Source organism: Hippocampus zosterae, chromosome 21 (assembly GCF_025434085.1).
Source record: "Hippocampus zosterae strain Florida chromosome 21, ASM2543408v3, whole genome shotgun sequence".
NCBI lineage: Eukaryota > Metazoa > Chordata > Actinopteri > Syngnathiformes > Syngnathidae > Hippocampus > Hippocampus zosterae.
In genome coordinates this window covers 3876851-3888468 of record NC_067471.1, presented here as the reverse complement: position 1 = coordinate 3888468, position 11618 = coordinate 3876851, and the positions used below count along the sequence as shown (strand labels likewise).

Here is an 11618-nt window from a genome sequence, read left to right as displayed (position 1 = left end):
ACATAACACTCTTGACTTTCAATGCGTATGATCACGACCCCGGGGGTGCGTGATGCACCTCTATTTCCGTTCAGCGCGCATTTCCTTTGAAGTCACGCCATGTTTGTGTGAAATTGACACGGCAGATATGAGAGTATCCGCGTCTGTAGTTGTCATCACATGTCCAGGCGTATTCGCCATGGGTTATGGTAGCGGTGTGCTAATCTGAGATGATTTAGTTGTCACAGTCTCAGGCCTCCGAATCCTATTTCCTCAATTGGCTTTCTTCAAAAGCAACAGTCTTCTCTCATTCGCTGAAAGTGAGAGATGTTTTGCTGAATATTTTGACAGAAACAGGGGGCAGGGGCTTTCCTGCTGTATGTTGCCGTGGTAACTGCCAATCAAATCTAATTAAAACACACCCACACACTTCTTTTCTAGCCGATTGTGCCAAATGATTTTATTTATTTATTTTTCCAACCATGACTTGATCACGATACAAGCAAAACACAAGCGGAACATATTTTGGACAATAAGTTGCATGCTTTTTTTCCCTTTTTTTTAAATTGGAAAAAATGTCTTCGACTGTATGTGGAGAAAAATGCTCAAACTTGACCTTTTCAGAGATGCCCGAAATTACTACAATGTAGTTGTTAATACTTAAAAATTTAACATACTGGATATGTATGAACCAGCTGTAATTGGATATTGAACATGAAGGAGGGCGTGCTGGTCACGGTGCTACATCAGATACCCTTACTGACAGAATGTCTTGGTGCATGCGAGTGTACCCATGTGTACGATAGGTGGTCAAATAACGAGGTTGGGATGAAGTGAGAAGTAAATATCGATCAATATCAGAAGGTGACGTGAGTCACAATTTAAGAAACGGATCTACTGCAGTTGGTGTCCCCCAAGGTTCAATTCTTGATCCTCTACTTTTTATATGTATCCCATTGGGATAAACCTCTCTTTCATTAAATACAAATGATTAAAAGTCTCTGTTTTTCTAAGTGACCGGAGAATGGTAATATCGTCTATTTTAGTATTGCTCTCTTTACTAAAAATATCTGTCACACAATTTATAATGTCGCTGCATTTCAGTATAAAAAAATCATCTAAATCTCATGCACTTTCTCTTGACTAGATCGACTGTATTTATTGTATACTATCTGTGATGTGATCTAACCTGTGCAACTTTGTTAGTGGCCTGTTTCAGCAGACATTTTGGCTGGGTATTGGACATTTTGAGGCTATTAATCGGCAGGTAAGGTTATTAGCATAAAAACCTTTAGCAACATTATGTATTTTGCATCTTTATATATGTGGACTGTTGTTTAATTTGTTAAGTTTGCATGCGAACGTTATTTCCTCAATTGTAAGAAGCCCCCTCAGTGGTTTTGCACGTTCAACAAACGGCCAAGTTAAAATTAATGCACATTAGAGGGTCCAATAATCTTTTCGTGTCGCTGCATGGTTGTAATTCCAAACACTCAATCTGCCTGGCTGGTTGTCCCACGCCCCCTTCGTCCCGCCGTCCATCCACTTGGCCAGTTGGAGTCTAATCCCGGCAGAGCTAATCTTCCTCTGATCTGAGGATTGCACAATTGAGTTGCTGTGTTTCCTCTCACCTGCTGGCCACCGCAAGCCCGACTAACTGACCTGGTAGTTGGGCGCGGAGTGGACGGAAGATGGCTTCCCGCCGATCGCCATCCTCTACCTGGACAGGTGAGTGTAACAGCAACGCGTCGGCAACACATGGCTAAGCCAAACTGTTGAGAAATGTTTGCAGGCTGCGGGGTGAGGCAACCCGCCACCGGGCTACTGTAATATGCAGATATGCGATTAGACTTCAGACTAATCTGTTTTTGTGTACTGTCAATGAGGCGAGGAAGGAGCTAAAGGTGAAAAACAATTGATCTTATTGGTTGACCAACGATGAACACGGGAACAAATGTCAGTCCTGGTTCAGTTTTGTATTCACTTTCTAATTGTCAAACTTCAATAATGTTTAATTTTTTTTGTCAAGCAGTTTTTTTTTTCACATTTACAGTTTTAATATGTTCTTTAATGGGGGGGGGGGGACACGTCTCGATATTGCTTACTGCCAGTGTTTTATCACTTGTACAGTAGACTGATTTGGGTAAGTTTGGGAACAATAATTTTGGGAAACCATGCTAGGCTAAAAACTACGATCTTTTCAAATGAAAGAACGGCGAGGTTTAGTAAAGATTTTTGTTATGTTAAAGCTGGAAAAGTCACCTGTCTTTAGTGATGAATTAAAAAAAACTCAATTTAAAGGCCCTCAACACCAAATAAAGCTCTGCTGTTCTAGTAGGATTTTTGGGGGGGGCAGGGATGGGGCAAACTCAGTTCCTTGAGCGTCGCTATCCTAAATGTTTGAGATGTTTCCCTCCTCCAACACACCCAATTCAAATGATTAGCTCATCAGCAAAATCTGCGGGAAGTGTTTTTGGAAGACTCCCAAACCATTTTTCTTGAAGCAAATCCAGACTACCACTCGCTGAATTATAGGTTAGCATATGTTGTTTCACGGCGCAGTAAAAAAAAATAGAAAAAATTCCAATCCATTCGAGATTAATGCATCGCCAACCCTGGAATCATGGAATGTCATTACATAAAAGCATAAGCATTGGCTCATGCGCTTCTTTGCATAAATATCACTCTTGACACATATCTCGTGTCATCAACATATGCACGAGGGATTTTCTCTCAGCTTGTCCTCCGGGTGTTTCAAACTGGCGACCCTCCAGTTGCGAGACCTCCTTCTACAGTGTCACCCGGGGCAGGCGACCGCTGCCAAATGAGCCGAGCACGACTCGCTGCCATGAAATGAAACAAAAAAAGAAAGTCATCTTGACCTCTTCATTAGCATGTCGTTTGTACAGTGAGCTTGCCGAACGAAAAGCTCCGAGAGCGAGCTGTCCACGGGTACTGGATTGAGAGCGCGGTCAGAAGCCTGTTTTTGTTTCTATGGCTACAGATGTCTGCATCCCTAAATAACCACCCGTCGTAACCTTCTGATTAAAAGAAAGCCCGCAGCCGTCTTAACTAAAAGGCAGTTCGATATACAGTATATGAAAGTGAACAAGTCTTTCTCTGCTCTGAAAAGCGCCGTTGGCTGAGCACCAATGAGGTGTCATAAATAAAATTACTCACCAGAGTCATAGAAATAAATCCGCCATTTAGAGTTTAACCCTTTCATGCAACTTGTAACCTGATAACATGACACCAGCCGCCATTTAAAGTGCCACCGATTCGCTCTGAAATAAAGCTCAATTGTTCTAGTAGGCTTTTCCTTTTTTTTAAAACAGCTTTTTCAACTTTTCATGTGACCTATGACCCGGACAGCTCATTTGATAAAACAATCGAACCCTTTTGTGAGGACAAGAGATATGTTGCACAAGTGTGCACACCCTCATAACTGGACATGTGTCCAGAATGAATCAATCTTTGGCAAACTCGTTAAACGGGACTCGGCACACACCTGCCGCCTCTATTAAACCTCAATTCATGTTGTTGTGGTAGGATTTTAGTGACATTTATTTTTACATATTACAATTAATATTTTTACAATATTTACAGTTGCTCATTTGTATTACCCTTTTCAAATGTTTTTTTTTGGTTTTTGTTGGGTTTTTTAAATACATTTTTGTAGGTCACATCGATGGTGGAGGAAGTTATGCCGTTTTTTAAATTTTATTTTTCTTTTTTTTTCACAAAAACATGGCATTTGAAAAGTGATGAATTTTTTTTAATGTCGTTTTTTTGTATTTCAAAAAATGAATATGGTTATTTGTTGTTTCCAGTATGAATAGGGATGTTGGACAAGAACAATTCGTGAGATGATAGTGTACATTTGAATCAATACAGGTGAATCATCCCAAGATGCTCCACTTTCAGTTCACTCTTTTGTCCCTAGTGGCAAGTATTTTCAGAGTAAACTGTACATAATGCACATACAACCTGAGAACAGTACGATAGTTCTGCAGTATGTTTTTGCAAGCTGTTGCATTAAAATAAAAAGACAAACTAATATCTTCTTCACTTCCTTTATAACCGATTTGTCACAGAGCCACGAGGGAACGGACGAAGCTCCGTCCCAGTGGCCACAGCTCTGAGCGAGTCCTCATCCATCCACAGCGACGCTCTGTACCACCTGACCATGGACGTGTCGCGGGTGGGCCTGGAACCTCTGTACAACAGCATACTGGAAGCAGAACATGACAAAGAGGATGCTTGGGATGAGGAGGCTCAAAGTCTACTTAAGGTGACTAACCAATGATTGACGGTCTATTAAGTCAGGAGAGGAAGCGGGTAGGAGACAGGAGAAGCGGCAGTAAAACAGGCCAAAGTCCAGATGTTTTGAGGGTGAGGCATGGTGTGTTAAGGTTGCGGCTGAGCTGAAGTGAATTATCAGATGAATTTGGGCAAGAGGCAGGCTAAGCTCTGGACTGGTCACTCGTTAATCAGAATTTGCCTATTTTAAAATTGCCCCAAGCTGCTGCTCAACCTGGTGACAAAGCACTTTTTTTGGAGACAGCCTGATAAAATGAGCTCCTCCTTTCACTTCATCATATCTCCATGGGACCGTAGTGCCAGAAGATGGCGTCAAAGCACTTTCTCATATTTAACAAGGCTCTGGCCTGACTAAATGAAGCTCCTCCTTTCACTTCAACATAGTTCCTTGGCACCAGAATGCCAGATGATTCTTGTAATGTTTTTTTGTTTTGTTGTTATAATCATTTTTATTCTCTGCTCCCATAATCTCTTCAAACAGAGGATTGCGTCATATTTGGGTCAAACTATTTATTTATCATGAGAAAATAATCCAATGCAAGAACTGCATAAACAGTTCTGCCTTTAAAGAGAGGTGTTAATTTAACATGTGCATATGTATCTGTCTGTGTATTGTGTTTAAAAAAAAAAATTGGTTGCCTCATTTCGGTCCAAAATGTAAATATCTAGTATTCCTAGAAGCTGCAGTGCACCACAGCCACAATAATAAAAAGAAGTTATTGTTGTGACAGCTCTTGTATTGGCTTTCGCGGATGTACCTAATGAAGTGGCCAGTAAGTGCACACACTTTACAGATGGCTCCCCCCCCAACCCCCCTCTTCTTTTAAACAACGTGTCGCGCGCACCATGCCAACCTCGCCGGCGGTGCGCACGCATCCTGCACGCGCGCACACACACGCTCACACACACTCACATACTCACTCAGACACTCACAGGGTGAAAGCTAGATGGATGCCTCCTCTCGCCTGTGGATCATGCTGCCGCTACGCGCTACCCTTCAGATCCGAGCCGAACCCCGTTTAGGATCCGCGCCATGAAACCTGTTAAAACGCCACGGTGGTTTACCGGAGTGACCTGTAGTGTCGTTTTTTTGGAGGGGTGGAAGAAGTGGCGGCGGGGATGAATTCGGCTGCCTTTTTGCCAACTTTTACTCATCGTCTCCCTCAACTTGTCTGATTCTGTTTGAAGTGTCACAGCATGCAGACTGATGACAAGATCCCAGTGAGTACAACAGCTTGTTCTTTTAGTTCCAGAACTGCTCCCACGCCTCTCGTGATTAACCAGTATGGTGTGTGTACTAGTTACCTGCTTTTCACTAGCAAATACCATTGCAAACATTGCTTCTCACCCATATGGGACCTGTTGGCTTTATCAACATATAAACTGGTTCCTTGAAATATGGGTGATCTTACAAGATGATTTTAAAAATCTTTTTAGCACAATTGTTCCCCCCACTCCAAAAAAAAAAAAACTGGACAAAAATGGCCGGTTTTTGCAGATTTTTTTTCTCTTTTGTAAAGGTGTACAAATTGTAACCGGCTAACATTAACCGGCTATCTAAATGTTATTCTTCCATAACAAAAAAAACATTGTCGGGCCCTAACTCTCAGAGGCATATATTCTTTATCCTCTGTGAAAATTTTACTGTACATTATTGAGTCGGAGAACCCTTTGTGAACACCCATATATGACAATCACCCTTCCAGTGACCATTTCACCTTGTAGATATGAATTTACTCTAATTTCTGCACACAAAAAAATCCTCATTCCGGTTTGTTTCCTTCTTTATGTGCCTTTGCACACACACACACACACACACACACACACACACACACACACACACACACTGCATATCTCTACAGTTTTTTTCTCCCATCCAAGAAGGCAGAAAGAATTATTTGTAACGGTTTTCGAATGTTGCAGTTCATCCAGAAGGGGACCCATACACGGCACGTGACCGCGTTTGGATGGTATCCAAGGGAAACACCGGGGTCTGTGTACTAAACAATCCCGAAAAAGGCTCCCCTATTCTTTGGACTCCTAACTGACGTTTAAAAGAAAAAAAGGCCACACACGAAAGAGAATGTGCATACCTCACTCATACTTTAGAGCAGCTGCATTGTGGGGGGAGTCTTTGTGCTCTTGTGTTGCTCTCTTTTTATTGTCTTTCAGCTTCTCACTCTGCCTGTCAATGCGTCCCCGTTGGCCGCAGTTGTTTGTTTTTACTCTTCTGACCAACTGGCGACTAAATACAGGCAAATGTGCATTAAAGCTTTGCTTTTATTTCTCATTGGAATCGGCACGATCAAATTGAGGCGATTCAATAGGGGTTCCCAGGTTTGTCGTTGGAATAGCAAAAAAATAAAAAATAATAAAAATGTAAAACAAAATTTCGTACTCATGTCTTTTTTTTTTTAGATGGAATCCTGCTAAATTCTCCATGACAACAGGACAAATGCAAAAAAGCTGGCCTTCATTTTTTTTTCTCTCTCTCTACAGTAGAACTGAAATCAGCACTAAAACTCCCATCATGCCCCGGGGCCTTTCGAGCCTTCCCTCTTGTGTCCTCAATGTTCCGTCTCCTTCCACTTCCAAACAATCCGTCTAAATAAAGAATCCAAGTGGCAAAGGTGATGCGACTGCCCACTCTGCCGCGAAAAGGTTCTCACTTCAGTGTTTTTTGAGAACCTGCCAATAGCCACTCTGTGTGTGTGTGTGTGTGTGTGTGTGTGTGTGTGCCGACGTAGCCGTCCGTGCTCAAGTTCATTCAAGCGCTTACGTAAGCTTCGCTTTTCATTTTCGGTGCTAAACCGGTTGTTGTAAATTTACGACTATTGACAATTATTTTTTCCCACTTCTGAGTGTCTGGTCGACTGCGCATATCCAAATTTTGACAACAATGTCTTGCTTCTCTTCTCCAGGTTGTTAGTTCTTCATCAAGCCCCCAAGACAACGGCGAGGGCCTCCACTTCTCGGACGGCCGGCGGAAAGTCGACTACGTGCTGGTCTTCCACCAGCGAAGACAAGCCTCCGTTCGTTCCCCTGCCAGCACGTCGGTTTCCCACGACCGACTGTCCATCGTTTCCAACGGCAACTTCCCGCCGTCGCGTGGCTCGGAGGGCAAAGGCGGAGGAGGAGGGGGGAGTGGCGGAGTACCAGGAGGGGAGGCTGTGAGCATCGGCGAGGTCTTCGTGGAGCTGGACAGCGGAGGAGGGAATGAAGCGGCCGAACCCGCCGACCACGAGATACATCTGATCAGACAAGAGTTCGAGGCCAACCTGCTGGAGGCCGGCCTGGAGATCGAAAGAGACCGGGAGGTGAGTGCGATTTGGCAGTCAAAGCCCAGGGCTATTTTTTTCGACACACTATGTCAGATTTTCAAGTCACGTTAACCCTCTCATGCACCCTGTATCCTGATAACATGATAAGCTGTCCACTTTTGTAACCGCTGTCCCTCAAAGAGTTCAAATTAGCAACCTAGCGCCCTCCACCAAGTGGATTTGGAGGCTTTTCTATATTCCTGATTTTGTGTGTTGTCTGGGTGGCCCGGTGGGCAAGTGGTTAGCGCGTCGACCTCACAGTGCAGAGGTACCGGGTTCAATTCCAGTTCTGGCCTTCCTGTGTGGAGTTTGCATGTTCTCCCCGGGCCTGCGTGGGTTTTGTCCGGGTGCTCCGGGTTCCTCCCACATTCCAAAAAAAGCAAGCATGGCAGGCTGATTGAACACTCTAAATTGTCCGTGGTTGGTTGTTCGTTTCTGTGTGCCATGCGATTGGTTGGCAACTGGTTCAGGGTGTCCCCCGCCTACTGCCCAAAGACAGCTGGAATAGGCTCCAGCACCCCCCAGACCCCCACCCCCCGCGACCCTTGTGAGGATAAGCGGATCGGAAAATGAAGGAATGAATGACTGTGTGTTATCCATACATTTTCAAACTATCGTGAAAAATCTAAATTTCCGGCTGGGAAAAACTGATTGGATTGCATGTGAGCGTGAGGATGAGGGGGTGGCTACTACTAATAGTAGTAGTATGATATCCAAGAGTAAGCGCTCGAAATGATGACTGCAGCTTAGGAAGGAGAGGCATCTCCGATGGGGTATGGGGGCGGGGGTGGGGGGGGGAATCCAAACATTACAGATGGAGGGAGGACCTTACATCACGGGAAATACCCCTGCAGTGTAGGCCCATGCCAGTGGAAGTAGGGCACGAGTCATGATAAGCCCGAGCCAACCTTCACAATAGTATGTTGCATCAAGCAAATCTCTTCTTCCTGAAAAAAAAAAACCTGGGCCCAAACAATGGTCCTTTTTTTTGTGTGTGCTTCTTTCTTCACACTCCTCGCAAAATTAATGTGATTTGGCAGCCTCTCCTTCCACTTGCTGTGTCCACGCCAGCTGCTGGCTGTGCCCTCTTCCGTACCACTCGCCTAATTTACCCCGCGAAGCGGCTCATTTAGACTTTGACATTCAGGCATCCCTGCCTGTGTCGAGGTCGGGCGTTTCGGTTCAGACTCGTGTGTGAGAGTGATAGCGTGCGCAGTAGGCGCTTGGCAAGAACACCCACTCGCCGTTGTCGCCGTCGTCGTAGCGGGCCTGTGGGCTACGGTGCTACAAACGTGGCCATTGTGAAAGTTGTGTCACGCCGTCACCTGCTCACGCCAAAAGGAGCCATTTTGACGGCTGCCATGAGTCATATTTGGAAGCCATAAGTGCGTCCGCTACTTGGTGATGTGAGGTCTGCAGGCAATCATTAATCAGATTACCATCGGATAGATAGGACTTTAATGTCATATAAGATTAGCTTCCCGATGGCGCCTTATTTTATCTCATGGATCGCCGATTGATGTATTCAACAGCCAAAAGCAGCCAGTATGGAGATTTTCATTCCCTCCTTTGACTATATAGAACAGGATATTCTTTCAGGGTGTCTGACAAACATAATTACACTCCTTCATTTGAATATAGTGGTGGTGTGGGGGCGGGGGGGGATACTGTTGATGTACCTCCGGTAGGTGCTGGCACATAGAAGGACGAGTCGTCTAAATATCAAGAGTTCTTAACTCATTCATTCCCAAAGACGTTTTTAAACGTCTTTTCAGACTTGGTCTAGAATTTGCGTTGAATTTAAATTTTTTGGGGAGAGGGCATTACATGAACCCGGTAACAAACCTGTAAGTGTTGAATTCATTCCTAGTCGATAGGTGTTTGTAAATGCTAATGCTAATTACTCGGGAGAGCTAATGCTAACCCACGGGGAGAAATGTCCCAATTGAGAAAATATTATTAAACACCGCTGGGTTGCCGTGGCCATGATGTGCCTCGTCGTTGTCGTTTTAGAGCCGTTTCTTGAAAATGAACACGAGAGAAAGCGACGAAGACCAAATTTTCTTATGGTGCCGTATTGTGGCATCTTGAGGCATATCACAAACCTTTTTTTTTTTTGCGGCTCTTTCTGTTGAACTTATTTTCAATGAAAAATCTTATTTTTTTCTTCTTTCGAGAGCGCTTCTTAATCTCACCACTGAAAACTTGTTTACCGCGTCTCAGGATTATTATCGTCGATCCTCTTGCGGCGCACTTTTAATTAGATCACATCAAGTTACACAATATACTAAAGAGTTCTTGTCAGTGAGATGCTGTAAAATTTAGTGCGGCGGATGTACATTCTTTTCACAACTTTACAGATTATACCTCGCCCTTTATATGATCCGTTCAGCGCCTCACACCTGCTGTGCATCCGTCATTTTCGCAGTCAACGTTTCCTTGACTCCTGCCTCCCACTTAGCGACACTCTGTCGCCCAAATGATCACCCCCACCCTCCTAGATCAGCGCATCCCCACCTCCCCCGATGACACCCCTCCACCAGCTGCGTCCTAGTTCCCCCCCCCCCCCCCCACCCACCAACTGAGATAAAGAGCTAATTGGAAATCCCTCTACTAATTAACCTTCTCCAGACTCAAATGTATTTATATCCACTGCATTTTGATACAAGCGAGGGAAGAGGGCAGCCGAAGGTGAATGTGATGATATTATTAAATTTGTTATTTATTATTGAACCATAAAGTTCAACTCACCACAATAAAAGACCACTCTGTGCAGTTTTACTGTTTTTCTTTAGACAATTGAAGTTCACCTATAAGGACAATAGCGCCTTTTAGGTTCATCCCGATTCATCACCAGAAAGCCCAAAAATTATTATATTTTATTATTTTTGTGCCGAGTGGTATCGAGTAGGCTTCCCCGATGGAGCAGCAGCAGGGAGGAAGTAGCTGAGGCGATAAGAGAGGAGATAATGAAACACAAGAGCAGTGAGAGTGGCAGTTCAATGAGCCGGCCCGTCAATCAAGTGGCTGAAAGCGTCGCCTGCCAGGTACAGAAGGTACAGTCATGCAGACGGGGGTGGGCTGAGAGAGAGTGAAAGATCTCAGGGGCGTCCAAGTCGAGAAAGGGAATCGGGTTTCCGCTGTTGCCCCCCCGCAACCCCTCCCTCTCCATCCATTTACAGTAGCTGATCGGGGTCCGAGGAGTGTAACGTTACCTGCGCTCTGGCTGCAAACAATGTCGCTCACTTTGATATTCACAAATCAGTCACGCGCTCCATCCGAACGCATGACTTATTTGCGAGGTTTCAAAGGCATCTGGAAAACGCTCCATAATTGCGGTGCGAGGGACGATGATTCATCATCGGCAGAGCGGGACGTTATTAGGCATACAATGCTTTCCAGGACATGATGTTGTTGGACAAAGGATTGAAACAGTCTGCCAAGGAACAGGCTGCACCATGCAAGGAGTGTTGAAAACAGCCACAGGCATCGCCTCAGGAACACGCGAATTCTCTCTTGATCGGGCCAAAGTGAAGGCGTTATAGTGAGAGTGGGACGTGGGTGGGGTTGTTTACGTTGAGATGACATTTAAAATAGGTCAGATAATGGACTGCCGGGTCAAAATTGAAAGTACAGAAGCATCTCAAGTTTGGCTCATGCTTGCGATCCATCGAACCTTACATAAAATACAATCTTAAAGCGAACACACAATGCAAAAACGACATAGGCTAAATAATATCATCACTTATCATAAATAGATCTTTGAAAACAAAGCGCATAGCAACATGTGTCTATAACGTAAAGTCACAGGCATATATTCTTTATCCTCTGCAAAAAAATGACCAATAACACTCGTTTGTGAAAGTCTTCTTTTTTGTATCTGTATCTCAATATTATTCTGCCACCTGGTGGCCAAAGTCAATACCAGACAAAGTATAATGTGGGGCAGGAACGGATCACTAACATTTCCATTCATTTCAACAGAGAAAGATGATTTGA

General features: G+C 44.3%; 1 protein-coding gene across 3 annotated transcripts in view; it reads left to right on the top strand.

Annotated features, from left to right (window-relative positions):
- The first annotated feature begins 147 nt into the window (after nucleotides 1-147).
- ano2b (anoctamin 2b) overlaps nucleotides 148-11618 on the top strand; it is a 29960-nt gene continuing 18489 nt past the window's right edge. For 2 of the 3 annotated variants that reach the window (XM_052055736.1, XM_052055738.1), the window contains exons 1-4: nucleotides 148-1707; nucleotides 4074-4270; nucleotides 5488-5520; nucleotides 7221-7616. In XM_052055736.1, the coding sequence (XP_051911696.1) occupies nucleotides 1671-1707; nucleotides 4074-4270; nucleotides 5488-5520; nucleotides 7221-7616 (663 nt within the window). In that variant the 5' untranslated portion in view covers nucleotides 148-1670. The remainder of the gene's footprint in view (nucleotides 1708-4073; nucleotides 4271-5487; nucleotides 5521-7220; nucleotides 7617-11618) is intronic. The other variant, XM_052055737.1, reaches the window with a different exon arrangement.